Source organism: Mesoplodon densirostris, chromosome 7 (genome assembly GCF_025265405.1).
Source record: "Mesoplodon densirostris isolate mMesDen1 chromosome 7, mMesDen1 primary haplotype, whole genome shotgun sequence".
NCBI lineage: Eukaryota > Metazoa > Chordata > Mammalia > Artiodactyla > Ziphiidae > Mesoplodon > Mesoplodon densirostris.
The window spans coordinates 56,294,112-56,318,048 of record NC_082667.1 but is presented as its reverse complement, the minus strand read 5'-3'; the positions used below and the strand labels follow the sequence as shown (position 1 = coordinate 56,318,048).

The following is a 23,937-nucleotide window of genomic DNA, read 5'->3' as shown; positions in this document are numbered from 1 at the left end:
GGGACATGGTTTCGTGCCCCGGTCCGGAAAGATCCCACATGCCGCGGAGCGGCTAGGCCCATGAGCCATGGTCGCTGAGCCTGTGCGTCCGGAGCCTGTGCTCCGCAACGGGAGAGGCCACAACAGTGAGAGGCCCACGTACCACAAAAAAAATAAAATAAAATAAAGCATAGAAAAAAGGTTATGTGGACACCTCTAGCTTCAAGAAAGCCTGGGAAATCAAGATTTTATAGCTGGACATATTGCCAGCCTAATAAAATCAGTCTTCTATAAAGACAGAGGCAAGAATAGATACTGAGTAGGCCACTAGCAGGGTCTGCTTCAGATTCCTAGGGGAGAATCAGAATGTATAGGGTAGAGGTGCTTGTGAAGAGAAGAAAATTCATTTGAAAAATCCCCATTGCACTTCCAGTGCATACGTTCTTATCCAGCATTTATTATGTTTAACAAACTCCCTGAACAATTCATTTCTTTTGACTTCTCTATGCTGATGAGTCATAAATCTGTTAATTCAGCTCAGTTTTTTCTTCTAAGGTTTAGACCCAGATATCCAACTCCTGCTGGAGATCTCCACTTGGATATCTAACTGGCACCTCAAACTCGAAACATATCCAGAAATGAAGTCAACATTTTTATCCCCTGTCTTTCTTTTCATATTATTCTTTAACACAATAAACAATTTCACTATGCACCCAACTGCCTAAGTCATAAACCAGGCTATCATTGATTTTTCCCAACTTATACTAACTCACATATCAAATTAATTATCAGTCTAAGCCCTAAATATTTCCCTAATTTATCCATTTTTCTCCTTTCCCAGTAACACTACCCTAGTTCAGGCCCCATGTCTCACCTAGGTCACTGCAATACTTTGTCAGTGGTCTGTTTTCCATCAGTCTTGCCTCCTCCTAATTCATTCTCCACCTAACGTGACAGGGACATCTTTCTAATACATGAGTGATCATTTTGAGCTACTGCTGAAACTTTCATTGACTTTGCATTGTTCTTAAGATAAAGTCCAACTCCTTAACATGACTTGAAAAGCCAGACTTGACCTCTGCTTACCTTTCTGACTTCATTTTTCCCACTCTTCTCTCCAACAATATATTCTAGACAGCATTACTTTTTTCTAGTCCCCAGAATGTAAGCTATGACCATTACTGTCTTCCACCTTCTCTTAATAATGTTTGTTATTATTAATAATGCTTGTCCTACTAATACTTCAGTTATAAAATTAAACATTAAATCCTCCAAAAAGTCTTTTTTTCTTCCAGTTTTGTTGAGACATAATTGACATACAGCACTGTATAAGTTTAAGGTGTACAGCATAATGATTTGACTTACATACAACATGAAATGATTACCACAGTAAATTTAGTGAACATTCATCATCTTATATAGATACAACATTAAAGAAATAAAAAAAATTTTTTTTTTCCTTGTGACAAGAACTCTTAGGATTTACTCTCTTAACAACTTTTATATATAACGTATAGTGTTAATTATATTTCTTATGTTGTACATTACATCCCTAGTCCATGGAAGTCTTTCTGATCTGCATAAGTTTGGATTAGGTGGCCTTCCTATGTGCTTAGAAAATACTCTGTTCAGTCCCTATCACAGAGTTAAAATACTACATTTTAACTGCCTGGTTACTTATACCTCTCTTTACTAGATTGTATGCAGTGAGGGCAGGGATCATGCCTTTCTTGTTCACGATTATAGCAGCATGGCTGCAATTATTGATTCAGGTGGGCAATCAGTCTCTAATAAGCTTTCATCTAATACTGTGTTTACTTAGCTTTATTGTAGAATACTAGGTCGAGGATACAGCAAGTGTAATGTTCTCATCTCATCAGGAGATTCAGCGCTATCCTTATACACAGCTTCTTTTGCCCTCTCATCCACATAAGTTGTGTACATCTGCCAGGGATGAGAGCTAAGTGTAGTGGAAGTCACTGTAACATGCAGAAGCTACAGCCCCTTTTTTATTTCTTTTTTTTTTCCCCTACCATTCTTTATAATAGGCATCTTTTATACTGTTCTAATGCAGGCCCCAAGCCTGCAACCTAGGTGCAGTCCTTCACAACAACAAAAGCAGACACAACATTCCCCATTTATCTTAACTGTTGTATTCAAGGCTGGGAGACTTGAGGTCATACGCAGCCAGGCCTACATCATCCCAGGCTGGATATTAGTTAACCCTTTACTCAGACCATGATGTCCTCAGGGTCTAGTACAATGCTCAATACATATTTCTTGGATTCCATTTAATAGAGAGACCACAAGTAGTAGGCAGGAGTCATAGCAGGGCCTTATAAGAGAGTCCACCTAAAACATCAGGGTATAGAAAGGTTGAAAGTGAAAGTATGGAAAAATATATATATACCATGCAAACACTAAGCAAAAGAAATATGGTATAGTTATTTTAATATCAGACAAAATAAGACTTTAAGGGGAAAATATTTCTATTGATAGAGAAGGATTACTTTGTAGTATTAAAAGTATTCAATTCAGAAAATTATATTAATTTAAAACTTGTATGTACCTTTAATATATATAATACCTCAACATATATAATGAAAAAAAGACTGAACTAGAAGAAAAAATAGAAAAATCTATAATCTTTGGGGATTTTAATATACAACTCTCAGTAACTCAAGAAGATATAGAAGATTTAAACTGCTTGATTAAAAAACTTGACCTATAGAGCAAATGTAAAATACTGTACCCAACAATTGCAGAAACACTTTGTTTTTCCACATTTACAAAAATTGACCATATACTTGCTCATACAGTAAGTCTTAACAAATTTCAAAGGACTGTAATCAGAATATACTTTATGACTGTAATGCAATTATGTTAGAATTTAAATAATATAATTTTAAATAATATAGATCAAAGAAATATAGAAATTTCCAATCATAGAAATTGGAAAATATTTTGAATTGAATCAATGAAAATAAATACATGTTAAAACTTGGGAGACCTTCTGGTGGTCCAGTGGGTAAGACTCCATGCTTCCAATTCAGGGGGTCCGGGTTCGATCCCTGGTCGGGAAACTAGAACCTGCATGCATGCCTCAACTAAGAAGTCCGCATGCCACAACTAAAGATGCCACACGCCCCAACAAAGATCCCATGTACAGCAACCAAGACCCAGAGCAGCCAAAATAAATATATATATGTATATAAAAGAATGGTTACATTAAAAAAAATTGGATTCAGAAAAGTTCATATTTGGAGGGAAATATCTAGCCTTAAAGTGTGTGTACCAGGAAAAAAAGGCTAAAAAAGGAAGGATATAGCGTATATTTCAAGAAGTGAAAGATAAAAGCAAAAAGGAATACAATAGAAAACAAATATACTATGGGGAGCATCAGCAAAGCCAAAAGTTGCTTCTTTAAACAGACAAGTAAAACTAACATACCCTTGGTGAATTTGATCAAGAGGGGAAAAGGCAAGCACAAACAATATCAGATATGAAGGGACTTCCCTGGTGGTCCAGTGGTTAAGAATCCATCTTGCAGTGCAGGGGATGCCAGTTCAATCCCTGGTCGGGGAACTAAGATCCCACATGCCACGGGGCAACTAAGCCTGCCCACCACAACTACTGAAGCTGTGCATCACAACTAGAGAGCACGCGTGCCACAACTAATCAGCCCATGTGCTCTGCAGCCCGCGCACCACAACTAGAGAGCCTGTGCACCTCAAACTAATGAGGCCGCGCACTGTGAGATCTCACATACCACAGCTAGTGAGCTCATGCATCACAATGAAAGATCCCACGTGCCGCAACTAAGACCTGACGCAGCCAAAAAATAAGTAAATATTAAAAAAAGAAGAAATGAAAAAGTGATATCACATCAAGTCCTGGCGACATTAAAAAGTTAATTAAATATTATGAACAACTTTATGCCAATAAATTTACATTTTTCATTTTTATTTTTTAAATGGACAAATTCCTAAAAAAAGTATAACCTGTAGAAACTTACAGAGAATACAAAACCTGAATTGTCCTATAACAATGAAAAGTGGTTCAATCAGTAGTCAGAAATTTGTGTGCGAATATGACTTTGCTAGAATGTTTACCACACATTAAAAGAAGAAATAATTCCAGTCTTACACAGATTCTCATAGTGAATTGAACAAAAAGAAGAGATACTCTCCAACTCATGTATGAGGCAAGCAAAACTTTAATACCAGTAAGGAGAGTTTGAAAGAGTTAAAATAACAGGCAGAAGTCCTAGGCAAAATATTTCTAAACCAAATCAGCCAATATAAACAAAAATAGGATAAAGCATCATGACTAAATTAGATATCACCCAGGAGTATCAAGTTGGTTAGACTATTAATCAGTATTAGAAAATTATATTAAAAGATTAAAGGACAAAAATTATATGATTATCTCAAGAGATACAGAAAAAGTATTTGATAAAATATATTAATTCATGATTTTTAAAAACTAGCAAACTAGAAATAAAAGAGGGCTTCTTAATCTGATGAAGATTATTTTAAAAAAATTTTTTAATCCTACACTCAATGTAACACTTAGTGATTAACCATTGAAAGCTTTCTCTTTGAGACTGAGCATGAGATAGCAGTACTTGTTATCACCAATTCTATTCATATTGTACTGGAGTTCCAGGCCCACTCAGTTAAGCAAGAAAAAGAAAATTATTGAATTAAAAAGGGTGAGACACGGGCCTCCCTGGTGGCGCAGTGGTTGAGAGTCCGCCTGCCGATGCAGGGGATACGGGTTCGTGCCCCGGTCTGGGAGGATCCCATATGCCGTGGAGCGGCTGGGCCCGTGAGCCATGGCCGCTGGGCCTGCGCGTCCGGAGCCTGTGCTCCGCAACGGGAGAGGCCACAACAGTGAGAGGCCCGCATACCGCAAAAAAAAAAAAAAAAAGGGTGAGACAAAACTGTAAATATTCACAAGTGATATACAAATATATATAGGGAAAACCTAAAGACTCTACAAATAAATTATTAGAAGAGATTTTAAAAGGTAAAGTCACATTAAATAAAAGCAGTTTGCAAAAAAAAGTTGTATTTATATATAATAGCATCAAACAGGTAGAAAATGACATTTAAAAATTACTACTTATGATAATCATCTAAAAGTATTTATGAAGTACCTAGGAGTAAATCTAGCATAAATGTCTAAGACCTATATATGGAAGAAATTATAAAGCACATTTACAGACATTAAAGAATACCTAAATAAATAAATAACTATACCGTTATTACAAGACTCAGACAACACTAATTTAATCTTAAAATTAAGAATTTAGGGTCATAAAAAGACACCATAAAGAGAGTGAACATATAACACTATAGAGTGGAATAAGATATTCACAACACATATAATCAAGCAAAGACTAGTATATGTAAAGACATCCTACAAACCAATAAAAAAAAGTAGGAGACCCAGTAGAAAAATGGATGAGACATTTCACAAAAGATTATATCCAAATGGCCAATAAACATATGAAGTGATATTCAATCTATATTAGTCATCATGGAAATGAAAATTGAAAACACAATGAAATACCACTACATACTCAATGGCTACATTAAAAAAAAAGCTTGGATTTCACTTGAAAGTCAAAGTATGGAAAAATATATATACCATGCAAACACTAAGCAAAAGAAATATGGTATAGTTATTTTAATATCAGACAAAATAGACTTTAAGGGGAAAGTATTTCTATTGATAGAGAAGGACTGGCTAAAATAAAAAAGACTTTATAGTACCGAGGGCTGACTAGCAAGGCTATTAAGCAACACTCATACACTGCACGTGGGAGTGTTAATCGGTATAACCACCTCGGAAAAGAGTTTGTAAAAACCACTAAACTTGAGTTTATACATACGCTATGATCCAGCAGCTTGGCTCCTATGCCCAGTAGAAATCCCTGAACATGTACACCAAAAATTACATACACACACACACACACACACACACACACATATATATATATTTTTAACATCTTTATTGGAGTATAATTGCTTTACAATGTTGTGTTAGTGTCTGCTGTATAACAAAGTGAATCAGCTATATGTATACATATATCCCCATAGCCCCTCCCTCTTGCTTCTCCCTCCCACCCTCCCTATCCTACCTCTCTAGGTGGTCACAAAGCACCGAGCTGATCTCCCCGTGTGATGCAGGTGCTTCCCACTAGCTATCTATTTTATGTTTGGTAGTGTATATATGTCAGTGCTACTCTCTCACTTTGTCCCAGCTTACCCTTCCCCCTCTCCATGTCCTCAAGTCCATTCTCTACGTCTGCATCTTTATTCCTGTCCTGCCCCTAGGTTCATCAGAACCATTGGTTTTTTTAGATTCCATGTATATGTGTTAGCATATGGTATTTGTTTTCCTATTTCTGACTTACTTCAATGTATGACAGACTCTAGGTCCATCCACCTCACTACAAATAACTCAATATCGTTTCCTTTTATGGCTGAGTAATATTTCATTGTATATGTGTGCTACATCTTCTTTATCCATTCATCTGTTGCTGGACACTTAGGTTACTTCCATGTTCTGGCTATTGTAAATAGTGCTACAATGAATATTGTGGTACATGACTTTTTGAATTATGCTTTTCTCAGGGTATATGCCCAGTAGTGGGATTGCTGGGTCATATGGTAGTTCTATTTTTAGTTTTTTAAGGAACCTCCATACTGTTCTCCATAGTGGCTGTATCAATTTACATTCCCATCAACAGTGCAAGAGGGTTCCCTTTTCTCCACACCCTCTCCAGCATTTATTGTTTGTAGATTTCTTGATGATGGCCATTCTGACCCGTGTGAGGTGACACCTCATGGTGGTTTTGATTTGCATTTCTCTAATGATTAGTAATGTTGAGCATCCTTTCAACCTGTATACCTTCTTTGGAGAAATGTCTGTTTAGATCTTCTGCTCATTTTTGGATTAGGTGGTTTGTTTTTTTGATATTGAGCTTCATGGGCTGCTTGTATCTTTTGGGGATTAATCCTTGGTCAGTTGCTTCATTTGCAAATATTTTCTCCCATTCTGAGGGTTGTCTTTTCATATTGTTTATGGTTTCCTTTGCCGTGCAAAAGTTTTTAAGTTTCATTAGGTCCCATTTGTTTATTTTTGTTTTTATTTCCATTACTCTAGGAGGTGGGTCAAAAAGGATCTTGCTGTGATTTATGTCAAAGAGTGTTCTTCCTATGTTATATATGTTTATAGCAGGATTATTATAAATAGCTAAAACTTAGACCCCAATGTCCATCAGCCGTAGAATGGATATATAAAATATACATATTTAAATAATGGAATATTAGATAGCAATGAACACTGATATACCACAGCTCGTATAACAAGTTGAATGAGGCTCACAAACACAAAACTGAGTAAAAGAAGCTTGACACAAGTATATAAAACAGAGTTCGTTTATATTGAGGTTCCAAACAGGCAAAACTGAACTCTAATGTGAGAAGTCAGCATAGTGGTAAACCTCGGGGAAGAGAAGGGTATAGAACTTGAGAAGGGTATGAGGTTGATTTATGGTATTCTGCCAAAGTTCAGTTTTTTGACCTACGAAGTAAAAAATTGCAAAGATATTTGTTTTGTGATAATCCTCAAACAGTGTTTATGTTTTGAGCACTTTGTGTGTGTGTTATATTTTAATTTTAATTTAGAAGTTTTTAAAAGTTGAAACAGGAACAAGTAAGAAAATGACAGACAACCGAATAAAAAAATAGGTTTGAACAATAGCAGATATCAATTGGCCAGTGAACATAACATACAGTGTTCAACCTGTAATCGGAGAAATACATATTAAAAACCACATAGAATGACAAAAATTTAGAAGTCTGACTATATCATGTTTTGAGTATGTGGCATAAAGGAAACACTCAGAATACACATTGGTTGGAGTAAAGGTTGGTTTAACCACTTTGGAAAACAGTTTGACATTTTTAGTAATTTTGATAATAATATACCCTCTGACCCAGCAGTTACATTCCTAGGTACATACCCTGGAGAAACTTTTGTATGTGTGTATTAGAATATATGCGTAGAAATGTTCATAGCAGTGAAAACTGGAAATAACCTCAAAATGTCCATCACCACAAGAATTGGTAAATAAATTGTGGTATTTATTTATGTGATATCAAAAATGAATGAACTATGGCTACATATTCAACATAATTGAATTCTAAAAGATAAAACAAAAACAAATGTGTGTAACATTATTCTATTGTAAATTAAAATTAAAATTTTAAAAACTTATTTAGGAGTGCATATTTAGGACACCAGTTTAAGTTAGTAAACACATAAAGAAAAGCAAGAAAATGTGTTTATTTTAAAAGTCAGGAGAGTGGTTTCCTCTAAGGAGTAGGGGAGAGGGTTGGACTGGGAAGAGATAACATGTGTCTTGACCTGAATGGTACTTTCCCAGTTATTGGCTTTATAAATATTTAAGTTATACATTTATATTCTGTGCAGTTTTCTTGTATTTAATTTCACACTTTTAAAAGTTAAATTTTCCCACTAGGTTCAGGTTTCCAGGTAGTAGTACCTATCCAGTGCTCAGTATAGAAGAGAAAGAGGTTAGTTGTTGGAGCCAAGTCTGGGAAGATGTGGGAGCATATAGAATAAAGAACACAGGGGAGTAGATTAACCTCAGTCAAGAAGAAATGGGCACCTCTTTCTTTAGAAACTAGGAATGGGAGAAAGAATGCAGGGAGAGGATGCATATGAATGCACAAACACCTGGGAGGAGAGTTTAAAAGAGTTCAGATTTATAAGATGGGAAGTAGAATCATTTGCTGAAAGTGAAGCTAACAAGAAGGAAAGGATCTCTAGGGAATATGAGGCAAAAATACAGCATTTGTTCAGGTTTTAGCATATATTTAAAATTTCATGGAACCATTCAGAATTAAAATTGACATGAGACTTCTGATATTGATTATTCACAAGCAGGCTCTTTCCTCAAAGGTTAGTGTAACTCTTCATTATATAATTACACATCTGTTCTTTAAAATGTAATGAAAGATAATAAATGTTTACATTTAACTGGGAGGACTACTTTTGTAGGCAAATATACTTCCTTTGCCAAAGAATCATGATTTTACTAACTTCATTTTCTCTTTCTTCTTCAGGTCATGTATGGAATGTTGGTCTTCACATTAGTAGTTCGATCTATTTATATTGTTACATGGTAAGTAGTTTGGATCATCAAAAGAGTACACTTAGGTGGTAAATCTGTAGCCTAAACTGAAATAACACATAAAACCCAACTCCAGAAGGGATACTGATAGAAAACTTACAACCCAACTTTATTATGGTATATTGCAAGAAATACTAATTCTTTAAGTAAGTTGTTAATAGGCATCACATGAAACCAAGAATTCTAAAATTAAAGAAATTTGAGGAAAGCTGTGTGTGATGGCCTCCTTTTGAATATTTATAATGTACATGAGTTTATTAAAGGCCTTGAAAAATCCTACAGTAGAAAAGAAAGTAATTGTTTTTCTGTTTCTCCAACTACTTAATTAAGGAACCCTTTTTGCAGAACACCTCTCAAGGAAGACTATTAGTGTCACAGAGAAACAGTATTCCAGAAAGATGATTTAGGAAATAGGCATAATATTTATAGAGTTCATGAAAAATAAAATAAGAAATATTTCATGTGAGTACCTGACATAGGGCCTGGCCATATAACAGATGCTCAATAAGTAAATAGTATGATTTATGGGTTTGTTTCTGTTTTTTTCTTTTTTAATTAAACTTTTTGTTTTGAGATAATTGTAGAAGCACATGCAATTGTAAGAAATAATAGAGATTGTCTGTACCCTTTACCAGTTTCCTCTAGTGATAATGTCTTGCAAAACTATAGTACAACATCATAACCAGGACTTGACACTGACAGAATCAAGATACAGAACAATTCTATCACTACAAGGATCCCTGTGTGGTCTTTCTGTAGCCACACCCAATTCCCTCCTACCCTGTTTCCTTACCCCCTATGCTTAACCCCTAGCAACTACTAATCTGCCCTTCATTTCTCCAATTTTTCAGAGTGTTATATAAATGGAATCACACAGTATATATAACCATTGGGATTGGCCTTTTGCACTCAGCATAATTCACTGGAGATTAATACAAGTTGTTGAGTGTATCAGTAGTTCACCCTTTCTGTTGTGAGTAGTATTCCGTGATATGGATGTACCACAGTTTAATCATTCAACCGTTGAATAACATCTGGATTTCCAGTTTTTTATTTCTAGTTTTTTACTATTATGAATAAAGCTGCTATGAATATTTGTTTACAGGTTTTTATGTGAATATAAGTTTTCATTTCTCTGGAATAAATGCCCAGAGTGGAATTGCTAGGTTGTATGATAATCATATGTTCAATTCTTTTTAAAACTTTCATACTGTTTTTTTAAAAATTATTAATTTATTTTTGGCTGCGTTGGGTCTTCGTTGCTGCACATGGGCTTTCTCTAGTTGTGGTGAGTGGGGGCTACTCTTCATTGCGGTTTGCGGGTTTCTCATTGCGGTGGCATCTCTTGTGGAGCATGGGCTCTAGGGCGCACAGGCTTCAGTAGTTGTGGCTTGCGGGCTCTAGAGCACAGGCTCAGTAGTTGTGGCGCACGGGCTTAGTTGCTCCGTGGCATGTGGGATCTTCCCAGACCAGGGCTCGAACCCGTGTCCCCTGCATTGACAGGCAGATTCTCAACCACTGCACCACCTGGAAAGCCCAACTCCCAAACTGTTTTTCAGAGTGGCTCTACCATTTTAAATTCCCACCAGCAGTGTATGTGTGACCCAGTTTCTCTGCATCCTTGCCAACATTTGGTGTTGTCACTAATTTTTATTTTAGTCATTCTTACAGATATGTACTGATATCTCATTGTGGTTTTAATTCTTGTTTCCCTAGTGGCTAATGATGTTGAACATATTTTCATGTGCTTATTTACCATCTGTATATCCTCTTTGGTGAAACGTCTGTTCATGTCTTTGCCCATTTTCTAATGGGATTGTTTCTCTTTTTTTGAGTTTTGAGCATTCTTTACATATTCTAGATACTCTTCATCAAATATGTGGCTCACAAATATTTTCTCACAGTCTGTACCTTGTCTTTCATGCTGTTCACAGGGCCTATCACAGAGCAAAAGTTTTTAATTTTGATGAGGTCACTTTATCAATTTTCCTTTCACGTATCATGCTTGGGCATCCAGGTTAAGGACTCAATGCCTAACCCTAGGTTTTCCCATTTTTTACCAAAAGTTTTGTATAGCTTTACATTTCAGTTTATGATTTATTTTGAGTTAATTTTTATGTAAGGGGTAAGGAGTAGGTTGAGGTCCATTTTTTAACCTTCAGAGGTCCCACTACTCCAGGACCACTGGTTGAAAAGGCTGTTTCTTCACTGAATTGCTTTTGCACCTTTCTCAAAAATTATTTGGGTATATTTGTGTTGATGTATTTTTGAGTTTTTTTATTCTGTTGCATTCATTTAGGTGTCTATCCCTCTACTGGTCCTACTCTCTGATAATTGATTACTCTACCTATAAAATACCTCTTCAAATCATATAGATTGATTCCTGTCACTTCTTTTTCAAAACTGTTTTTGCTATTTGGGTTCCTTTGCCTTTATGTATAAATTTTAGAATAATAATGTCTATATTTAAAATCTTATTGGCATTTTGATAGGAATTGCATTAAACCTGCATATCAATTTGTGAAGAATTGACATCTTTACTATGTTGAGTCTTCCAGTCTATGAACACTGTGTGTCTTGTGTGTCTCTCCATTTATTTAGATCATCTTTGATTTCTTCCATTAGCATTTTGGAGTTTTGATTTTCTTTTGTTTAATTTTTGAATTTTATTTTATTTTTTTATACAGCAGGTTCTTATTAGTCATCCATTTTATATACATCAGTGTATACACGTCAATCCCAATCTCCCAATTCATCACACCACCACCACCACCACCCCGCCACTTTCCACCCTTGGTGTCCATACATTTGTTCTCTACATCTGTGTTTCAATTTCTGCCCTGCAAACCAATTCATCTGTACCATTTTTCTAGGTTCCACATATATGCGTTAATATGTGATATTTGTTCTTCTCTTTCTGACTTACTTCACTCTGTATGACAGTCTCTAGATCCATCCACATCTCTACACATGACCCAATTACGTTCCTTTTTATGGCTGAGTAATATTCCATTATATATATGTACCACATCTTCTTTATCCATTCATCTGTCGATGGGCTTCCATGACCTGGCTATTGTAAATAGTGCTGCAGTGAACATTGGGGTGCACGTGTCTTTTTGAATTATGGTTTTCTCTGGGTATATGCCCAATAGTGGGATTGCTGGGTCATATTGTAATTCTATTTTTAGTTTTTTAAGGAACCTCCATTCTGTTCTCGATAGTGGCTGTATCAATTTACATTCCCACCAACACTGCAAGAGGGTTCCCTTTTCTCCACACCCTCTCCAGCATTTGTTTGTAGATTTTCTGATGATGCCCATTCTAACTGGTGTGAGGTGATACCTCATTGTAATTTTGATTTGCATTTGTCTAATAATTAGTGATGTTGAGCAGCTTCTTGGCCATCTGTATGTCTTCTTTGGAGAAATGTCTGTTTAGGTCTTCTGCCCATTTTTGGATTGGGTTATTTCTTTTTATAATATTGAGCTGCATGAGCTGTTTATATATTTTGGAGATTAGTCCTTTGTCTGTTGATTCGTTTGCAAATATTTTCTCCCATTTTGAGGGTTGTCTTTTCGTCTTGTTTATGGTTTCCTTTGCTGTGCAAAAGCTTTTAAGTTTCATTAGGTCCCATTTGTTTCTTTTTGTTTTTATTTCCATTACTCTAGGAGGTGGTTCAAAAAAGGTCTTGCTGTGATTTCTGTCAAAGAGTGTTCTTCCTATGTTTTCCTCTAAGAGTTTTATAGTGTCTGGTCTTACATTTAGGTCTCTAATCCATTTTGAGTTTATTTTTGTGTATGGTGTTAGGGAGTGTTCTAATTTCATTCTTTTACATGTAGCTGTCCAGTTTTCCCAGCACCACTTATTGAAGAGACTGTCTTTTCTCCATTGTATATCCTTGCCTCCTTTGTCATAGATTAGTTGAACATAGGTGCATGGGTTTATCTCTGGGCTTTCTATCTTGATGCATTGATCTATATTTCTGTTTTTGTGCGAGTACCATATTGTCTTGATTACTGTAGCTTTGTAGTATTGTCTGAAGTCAGGGAGTCTGATTCCTCCAGCTCCGTTTTTTTCCCTAAGACTGCTTTGGCTATTCGGGGTCTTTTTTGTCTCCGTACAAATTTAAAAATTTTTTGTTCTAGTTCTGTAAAAAATGCCATTGGTAATTTGATAGGGATTGCATTGAATCTGTAGATTGTTTTGGGTAGTAGGGTCATTTTCACAATATTGACTCTTCCAATCCAAGAACATGGTATATCTCTCCATCTCTTGGTATCATCTTTAATTTCTTTCATCAGTGTCTTATAGTTTTCTGCATACAGGTTTTTGTCTCCCTAGGTAGGTTTATTCCTAGACGTTTTATTCTTTTTGTTGCAATGGTAAATGGGAGTATTTCCTTAATTTCTCTTTCAGATTCTTCATCATTAGTGTATAGGAATGCAAGAGATTTCTGTGCATTAATTTTGTATCCTGCAACTTTACCAGATTCATTGATTAGCTCTAATAGTTTTCTGGTGGCATCTTTAGGATTCTCTATATATAGTATCATGTCATCTGCAAACAGTGACAGTTTTACTTCTTCTTTTCCAATTTGTATTCCTTTTATTTCTTTTTCTTCTCTGATTGCCATGGGTATGACTTACAAAACTACATTGAATAATAGTGGCGAGAGAGGGCAACCTTGTCTTGTTCCTGATCTTAGAGGAAATGCTTTCAGTTTTTCACCATTGAGAATGATATTTGCTGTGGGCTTGTCATATATGGCCTTTATTATGTTGAGGTAGGTTCCCTCTGTGTCCACTTTCTGGAGAGTTTTTATCATAAATGGGTGTTGAATTTTGTCAAAAGCTTTTTCTGCATCTATTGAGATGATCATATGGTTTTTCTTCTTCAATTTGTTAATATGGTGTATCACATTGATTGATTTGCATATAATGAAGAATCCTTGCATCCCTGGGATAAATCCCACTTGATCATGGTGTATGATCCTTTTAATGTGTTGTTGGATTCTGTTTGCTAGTGTTTTGTTGAGGATTTTTACATCTATATTCATCAGTGATATTGGTCTGTAATTTTCTTTTTTTGTGACGTCTTTGTCTGGTTTTGGTATTAGGGTGATGGTGGCCTCAAAGAATGAGTTTGGGAGTGTTCCTTCCTTTGCAATTTTTTGGAAGTTTGAGAAGGATGGGTGTTAGCTCTTCTCTCAATGTTTGATAGAATTCACGTGTGAAGCCATCTGGTCCTGGACTTTTGTTTGTTTGAAGATTTTTAATCACAGTTTCAATTTCATTACTTGTGGTTGGTCTATTCATATTTTCTATTTCTTCCTTGTTCAGTCTTGAAAGGTTATACGTTTCTAAGAATTTGTCCATTTCTTCCAGGTTGTCCATTTTATTGGCATAGAGTTACTTGTAGTAGTCTCTTAGGATGCTTTGTATTTCTGCAGTGTCTGTTGTAACTTTTCCTCTTTCATTTCTCATTTTATTGATTTGAGTCCTCTCCCTCTTTTTATTGATGAGTCTGGCTAATTGTTTATCAATTTTGTTTATCTTCTCAAAGAACCAGCTTTTAGTTTTATCGATCTTTGCTATTGTTTTCTTTGTTTCCGTTTCATTTATTTCTGCTCTGATCTTTATGATTTCTTTCCTTCTGCTAACTTTGGGTTTTGTTTGTTCTTCTTTCTCTAGTTCCTTTAGGTATAAGGTTAGATTGTTTATTTGAGATTTTTCTTGTTTCTTGAGGTACACTTGTGTAGTTATAAACTTCCCTCTTAAAACTGCTTTTGCCGCATCCCATAGGTTTTGGATATCATGTTTTCATTGTCATTTGTCTCTAGGCATTTTTTGATTTCCTCTTTGATTTCTTCAGTGATCTCTTGTTTATTTAGTAACATATTGTTTAGCCTCATGTGTTTCTGTTTTTTACATTTTGTCCCCTGTAATTGATTTCTAATCTCATAGTGTAGTCAGAAAATATGCTTGATACGATTTCAAATTTCTTAAATTTACTATGGCTTGATTTGTGACCCAAGATGTGATGTATCCTGGAGAATGTTCTGTGCGCACTTGAGAAGAAAGTGTAATCTGCTGTTTTTGGTTGGAATGTCCCATAAATATCAATTAAATCTATCTGGTCTGTTGTATCATTTAATGCTTGTGTTTCCTTATTTATTTTCTGTTTGGGTGATCTGTCCATTGGTCTAAGTGAGGTGTTAAAGTCCCCCACTATTATTGTGTTACTGTCAATTTCCTCTTTTATAGCTGTTAGCAGTTGCCTTATGTATTGAGGTGCTCCTGTGTTGGGTGCATATATATTTATAATTGTTATATCTTCTTTTTGGATTGATCCCTTGATCATTATGTAGTGTCCTTCCTTGTCTCTTGTAATAGTCTTTATTTTAAAGTCTGTTTTATCTGATATGAGTATTGCTACTCCAGCTTTCTTTTGATTTCCATTTGCATGGCATGTCTTTTTCCATCCCCTCACTTTCAGTCTCTATGTGTCCCTAGGTCTGAAGTGGGTCTCTTGTAGACAGCATATATATGGGTCTTGTTTTTGTGTCCGTTCAGCAAGCCTGTGTCTTTTGGTTGGAGCATTTAATCTATTCACGTTTAAGGTAATTATTGATATGTATGTTCCTATTACCATTTTCTTAATTGTTTTGGGTTTGTTTTTGTAGGTCCTTTTCTTCTCTTGTGTTTCCCACTTAGAGGAGTTCCTTTCGCATTTGTTGTAGAGCTGGTTTGGTGGTGCTGAATTCTGTTAGCTTTTGTTTGTCTGTAAAGCTTTTGATTTCTCCATAGAATCTGAGTGAGATCCTTGCCAGGTAGAGTAATCTTGGTTGTAGGTTTTTCCCTTTCATCACTTTAAGTATATCATGCCACTCCCTTCTGGCTTGTAAAGTTTCTGCTGAGAAATCAGCTGTTAACCTTATGGGGGTTCCCTTGTTGTTATTTGTCGTTTTTCCCTTGCTGCTTTCAATAATTTTTCTTTGTCTTTAATTTTTGCCCATTTGATTACTGTGTGTCTCGGTGTGTTTCTCCTTGGGTCTATCCTGTATGGGACTCTCTGTGCTTTCTGGACTTCGGTGGCTATTTCCTTTCCCATGTTAGGGAAGTTTTTGACAATAATCTTTTCAAATATTTTCTCGGGTCCTTTCTCTCTCTCTTGTCCTTCTGGGACCCCTATAAACACATTGTTGTGTTTAATATTGTCTCAGAGGTCTCTTAGGCTGTCTTCATTCTTTTTTCTTTATTCTGTTCTGCAGCAGTGAATTCCACCATTCTGTCTTCCAGGTCACTTATCTGTTCTTCTGCCTCAGTTATTCTGCTATTGATTCCTTCTAGTGTATTTTTCATTTCAGTTATTGTATTGTTCATCTGTGTTTGTTTGTTCTTTAATTCTTCTAGATCTTTGTTAAACATTTTTTGCATCATCTCGATCTTTACCTCCATCCGTTTTCCGAGGTCCTGGATCATCTTCACTATCACCATTCTGAATTCTTTTTCTGGAAGGTTGCCTATCTCCACCTCATTTAGTTGTTTTTCTGGGGTTTTATCTTGTTCCTTCATCTGGTACATAGCCGTCTGCCTTTCCATCTTTTCTAACTTCCTGTGAACATGGTTTTTGTTCACAGGCTGCAGGACTGTAGTTCTTCTTGCTTCTGCTGTCTGCCCTCTGGTGGATGAGGCTGTCTAAGAGGCTTGTGCAAGTTTCCTGATGGGAGGGACTGGTGGTGGGTAGAACTGGCTGTTGCTCTGGTGGGCAGAGCTCAGTAAAACTTTAATCCGCTTGTCTGCTGATGGGTGGGGCTGGGTCTCCTCCCTGTTGGTTGTTTGGCTTGAGGTGATCCAGCCCTGGAGCCTACCCAGACTCTTTGGTGGGGCTAATGGCGGACTCTGGGAGTACTCACGCCAAGGAGTACTTCCCAGAATTTCTGCTGCCAGTGTCCTTGTCCTCTCCATGAGACAGAGCCACCCCCCACTTCTGCAGGAGACCCTCCAACACTAGCAGGTAGGTCTGGTTCAGTCTCTATGGGGTTACTGCTCCTTCCCCTGTGTCCTGATGTGCACACTACTTTGTGTGTGCCCTCCAAGAGTAGAGTCTGTGTTTCCCCCAGTCTTGTCAAAGTCCTACAGTAAAATCCCACTAGCCTTTAAAGTCTGATTCTGTAGGAATTCCTCCTCCCGTTGCCGGACCCCCAGGTTCGGAAGCCTGACGTGGGGCCCAGAACCTTCACTCCAGTGGGTGGACTTCTGTGGTGTAAGTATTCTCCGGTTTTTGAGTCACCCACCCATCAGTTATGGGATTTGATTTTATTGTGTTTGCGCCCTTCCAACCGTCTCATTGTGGCTTCTCCTTTGTCTTTGGATGTGGGGTATCTTTTTTGGTGAGTTTCAGTGTCTTCTTGTCAATAATTGTTCAGCAGTTAGTTGTGATTCTGGTGTTCTCGCAAGAGGGAGTGAGAGCATGTCCTTCTACTCCGCCATCTTGAATCAATCTCCAGAGACTTCTGCTAGGAAAACCACTGACTTGGTACTGAGAAGGAAGCGACCTAAAGCTTTGATTTTTTTTTAAGCAATTGTAAATAGTATTGTATTTTTAAATGTTGGTGTCCACGCATTTATTGCTGTTATATAGAAACACAGCATATTAATAATGGTTCCAGAGAGATCAAGATGGCAAAACAGAAGGACATGGAGTTCACCTCCTCCCACAAATACATAAAAAATACACCTACATGTGGAACAGTTCTCACAGAATAACTACTGAACACTGACAAAAGATCTCATACAACAAGAGCCGCAAGAAAGATCACCATGTAACTGGGCAGGATGAAAGAGAAAAATAAAAGGAATTGGGGTTCGACCTACACCCTGGGAGGGTGCTGTGAAACAGGAGAGGTTCCCTCACCCTGGGAACCCCCATCGCTGGCTGGAAGGTCAGCCAGGACAGAAAGGGAGCGTCAGAGGTTCAGAGGAGATTGCAGCAGCTGGTTTGTGGCAGGCAGAACAGAGAGAGACCAGCACAGTCATGGCCACCTTGCTGCACTCCCCAGCCTGAGACATGCATGTGCTGGTGTGTACAGGGGCTGGGTGCTGAAATTCGGGCTTCAGAGAACAAACCTGGGGAGAGCACTGGGGTTGGCTCTGCAGAGATAGCCCTAAGAGACTGGAGTGTGGCCCAGGCCACAACTTGGGGTATGCGCAGGACTGAGCCCAGGTATGCCATAGAAGCCCCATGTTAACGCACACGCAAAGGGAGGGAAGGGGCCCCACCATAGCAGCCTCATTTTCCTCATTGCTCACAGCAGGCACAATTCCATCTCTACAAGCTCTGGGAGCTTGCAAGTCCTGGAAGTTGCCCACATTCAGAGGCAAGGCTGAAATCTGGGCTTGCAGCTTTGCAACTGATGGGTTTACAGCACTGGTGCCTTTATTAGCTCAGTGCCTTCTGGACGTCTCAGTGGATTACTGGTGCTCCTGAGCCTGAGGTGGGTCCAGATTTAGCACCTGTTGGTTTTGTGGGCATGTACACACAGAGGTGGGCCAGGGTCTGTGCTGATTCCATAGCTCCCATGGCAGGTCCAAGTGCATGACTGTGGCAGGTCCCTGTGTCTGACTTCAGCAGATCTGTGCCAGCAGCTTTGTGATCACAGCAGCTGAGGGACATTCAGGCCGATTGCCTGCATTCCCTTGACTGAGACGGGGCTGAAGGCAGTACCAAGAACAGTGTACCTTGTGAGCACGCACAACTGGTGACAGATGACACCACAGAGCTCACTTTCTGATGCACAGCTCCTGTGGAGGAATACTTAGTGGATCCTCTTCCAGTGGAAGCGCCCCAGTTCCTCCTACCCAACACCGCACTTAAGAATTGGATCTGGGGACTTCTACTCCAACTGCTGAGATCCTGCCCCTGACAGGGCTGTGACAGCCACAGAGCAAAGAGGAGGCCCCACTCAATATCCAGTACGGGCTCTGGTCACCACAACACAAGTCACACCCCCTATCAACGAGATAATGGCCAGCACACGCTAAGGAAAGAGACAGCAGGCATCCATACTAAAAACAACCCTCACACCAAAAATATTAGACTCATGCAGGCTCCACAGGAATGCTTCCACATAAAAACAGCCCTTAAAGACCACAGTAGATAACTGTTTCTCCTAAATTCATAGTCAGAGAAATATAAGTAAAAAGAACCAGAGGAAATAGTCCCAATTAAAAGAATGGGAGAGGGCTTCCCTGGTGGCACAGTGGTTGAGAGTCCGCCTGCCGATGCAGGGGACATGGGTTTGTGTCCCGGTCCGGGAAGATCCCACATGCCGCGGAGTGGCTAGGCCTGTGAGCCATGGCCGCTGAGCCTGTGCATCCAGAGCCTGTGCTTCACAACGGGAGAGGCCACAACAGTGAGAGGCCCACGTACCACAAAAAAAAAAAAAAAAAAAAAAAAGAATGGGAGAAATCCCCTGAAAGAACAATGAGACAGACCTCTCTAGTCTACTAGAACCCAAGTTCAAAAAGGAGGTAATAAAAATACTGAAGGAATTAAGAAAGGCTATTGACAGAAATCCAGATCACTATAGCGTGGAACTAGAAACTATAAAGAGGAGCCAATTAAAACTAGAAAACTCATTTGCTGAGATGAAGGCCAAGCTGAAAGCAATAAATAGAAAACTAAATAATGCAGAAGAACGAATAAGTGATCTGAAAGATAGAATAATGGAAATCACCAATCAGAACAGCAGACGGAAAAACCAATGAAAAAAAATCAAAGCAATATATGAGACCTATTGGATAACATAAAGTGAACCAATCTATGAATAGTAGGAATCCAGAAGGAGAAGAAAGAGAAAAGAGGATTGAAAGTATATTTGAAGAAATTATGACTGAAAACTTCCTAAACGTAAAGAAGGAAACAGGTATCCAGATACAGGAAGCCCAGACAAGATGAACCTGAACAGACCTACACCAAGACATGTTATAACTAAAATGGCAAAAGCTAAAGAGAAGATTCTAAAGGCAGCAAGAGAAAAACAAAGAGTTAGTTACAAGGGAACCCCCATAAGTCTATTAGCTGATTTCTCTACAGAAACATTGCAGGCCAGAAGGGAGTGGCAATATATATTCAAAGTCCTGAAAATAAAAAGCCTGCAATCTGGGATCCTCTACACAGCAAGATTATTATCTAGAATAGAAGGATAAAGAATTTCTCAGACAAGCAAAAACTAAAAGAATATAGCAATACTAAACCTAACCTAAAAGAAATATTGAAAGGTCTTTTCTACATAGAAAAGAAGTAGGGAATTCCTTGGCAGTCCAGTGGTTAGGACTTAGCACTTTTACTGCCAGGGCCCAAGTTCAATCCCTGGTCAGAGAACTAAGATCCTGCAAACTGCACAGTGCAGCATAATTAAATACATACATACATAAATCAATAGAAAAGAAGCAAGAATCTATAGGAAAGAGAAAAATCACAATTGGAAAATAAATCCCTTAAATAAGGCAGTACGTAGATTTAAAGAAACTTTTTTGTGTGCAAGCAATGGTAACTATGATGAACAGCAAAAGTATAAAAATGAAGATGTTAGAGAAGGCATCAAAATCATAAAATGTTGGGGATGGGAGTAAGAAAATGTAGGGGTTTTTTTTAGAGTGTGTTTGAGCCTATATGACTACCAGTCTAAAGCAAGTAGTTATAGTAATGGGTTAACATACTTGAAAAACAGGGTAACCACAAATCAAAAACATATAGTTGATTCACAAAAACCAAAAAGTAGCGAACTCAAGCATAGTGCAAAAGAAAACCTTCAAACTACAAAACGAAAAACAGAAAAAGAAAGGAACAAAGAAGAAATACAATATCCACTGGGAAACAAGGTTTAAAATGGCAATAAATACATATATATCAATAATTACCTTAAATATCAATGGACTAAATGCTCCAATCAAAAGACATAAAGTGGCAGACTGGATAATAAAACAAGAGCCTACAATGTGCTGCCTACACATAGATTGAAAAGTGGGGATGGAAAAAGATATTTCATGCAAATGGAAATGACAAGAAAGTGAGACTTGCTATACTCATATCAGACAAAATAGACTTTAAAGCAAATGTTATAAAGAAAGATAAAGGGGCTTCCCTGGTGGTGCAGTGGTTGAGAGTCTGCCTGCCAATGCGGGGGACATGGGTTCAAGCCCTGGTCTGGGAAGATCCCACATGCCGTGGGGCAGCTGGCCCCGTGAGCCACAATTACTGAGCCTGCACGTCTGGAGCCTGTGCTCCGCAACAGAAGAGGCCGCGATAATGAGAGGCCCGCGCACCGCGATGAGGAGTGGCCCCCACTTGCCGCAACTAGAGAAAGCCCTTGCACAGAAACGGAGACCCAACACAGCCATAAATAAATAAATAAATTTTTTAAAAAAAGAAAGATAAAGAAGGACACTATATAATGATAAAAGGATCAATACAGGAAGAGGATTTTACACTCATCATCATATATGCACCTAATATAGAAGCACCCAAATATATAAAACAAATACAGACATAAAGGGAGAAATTGATGGGAATACAATAATAGTAGGAGACTTTAGCACCCCACTGACATCAGTGGACAGATCTTCCAGACAGAAAATCAATAAGGCAACAGAGATCCTAAATGATACATTAGAAAAGTTAGACTTAATTGATATTTTAATTTTGATACTATGACATTACATCCAAAGAACCCAAAATACGCATTATTTTCAAGTGCACATGGAACATTCTCTAGGATAGACCACATACTAGGACACAGAACAAGCCTCAACAAATTTAAGAGGACCAAAATTATTTCAAACTTATTTTCTGACTACAACAGCATGAAACTAGCAATCAACCATAGAAAGAGAAACAAGAAAAAAAATCATTAAACAACATGCTATTAAAAAACCAGTGGGTCAACTTGACATCAAAAAGAAATTTAAAAATACCTTGAGACAAGTGACAATGAAAACACAACCATACAAAATCTATGGGATGCAGCAAAAGCAATCCTAAGAGGGAGGTTCATAGCAATATAGGCTTTCCTCAAAAAATAAGAAAAATCTCAAACAACCTAACCTACCACCTAAAAGATTTAGAAAAAGAAGAACAAACAAAAGCTAAAGTTAGCAGAAGGAAGGAAATAATAAAGATCAGACAGGAAGTAAAAAAAAAAAGAGATTAAAAAAAAAACAATAGAGAAAAATCAGTAAAACCCAGAGCTGGTTTTTTGAAAGGATAAATACAATTGACAAACCTCTGGCCAGGCTCACCAAGAAGAGGTCCCAAGTAAACAAAATAAGAAATGAAAGAGGAGAAATAATATCTGATACCTCCACAGAAATACAAAAACTCATAAGAGAATACTATGAACAATTATATCCCAACAAACTGGACAACCTAGAAGAAATGGATAAGTTTCTAGAAACATACAGCCCAAAACAATCAAGAAGAACTAGATAATTTGAACAGACTTATTACTAGAAGGGAAATAGAATCTGTAAAAACAAAAACAAACAAAACCAAAAAAACACCTCCCTGCAAACGGAAGTCCAGGACCAGATGGCTTCACTAGGGAACTCTACCAAACATACAAAGATGAACTTATACTAATCCTTCTTAAAGTTCTGAAAGATTGAAGAGGAAGGAAGACTCCCAAAGTCACTCTGTGAAGCCACCATCACCCCAATACCAAAACCAGACAAAGACACTACCAAAAAAAGAAAAGTACAGGCCAGTAGCACTGATGAACATAGATGCAAAAATCCTCAACAGAATATTAGCATACCAAATCCAACAACACATAAAAAGGATCAGAAACCATTATCAAGGTGGATTCATCCCAAGGTCACAAGGATGGTTCAACATAGGGAAATCTATCAATGTGATACACCACATCAACAAAAGAAAAGACAAAAATGACCTCAATAGATGCAGAAAAAGCATTTGATAAAATTCAACACCCATTCATGATAAAAACTCTCCCCAAAGTGGGTATAGAGGGAACATATTTCAACATAATAAAAGCTATTTATGTCAAATATACAGCCAATATAATACTCAATGGTGAAAAGCTGAAAGCCTTCCCACTAAAATTTGGAACAAGACAGGGTTGCCCACTCTCACCACTTCTATTCAACGTAGTATTGAAAGTCCTAGCCACAGCAATCAGACAAGAAAAAGAAATAAAAGGTATCCAAATTGGAAGGGAAGAAGTAAAATTGTCATTATATGCAGATGATATGATACTATATATAGAAAACCCTAAAGATTCCACACAAAAGCCACTCGAACTGATAAACAAATTAAGCAAGGTAACAGGCTACAAGATTAACATACATTTCTTTACACTAACAATGAATTATCAGAAAGGGAAAGTAAAATAACAGTCCCTTTTAAAATCACATCAAAAATATATATATATATATATTTACAAATAAACCTGACCAAGGAGGTCAGAGACTTTATATGCTGACAACTATAAAACGTTGATAAAGGAAACTGAAGATTAAAAAATGGAACGATATCCCATGCTCTTGGATTGGAATAATTAATATCGTTAAAATGGCCACACTACCCAAAGCAATCTACAGATTTAATGTGATCCCTATCAAACTACCCATGACATTTTTCACAGAACTAGAACAAATAATCCTAAAATTGATGTGGAACCATAAAAGACCCAGAATTGCTAA

General features: G+C 37.4%; 1 protein-coding gene across 1 annotated transcript in view; it reads left to right on the top strand.

Annotated features, from left to right (window-relative positions):
• Nucleotides 1-23,937, top strand: part of ACER3 (alkaline ceramidase 3) — a 198,914-nt gene that overhangs the window by 141,807 nt on the left and 33,170 nt on the right. Inside the window, exon 7 of the mRNA XM_060104360.1 lies at nucleotides 9,144-9,202. Within this exon, the coding sequence (XP_059960343.1) occupies nucleotides 9,144-9,202 (59 nt within the window). The remainder of the gene's footprint in view (nucleotides 1-9,143; nucleotides 9,203-23,937) is intronic.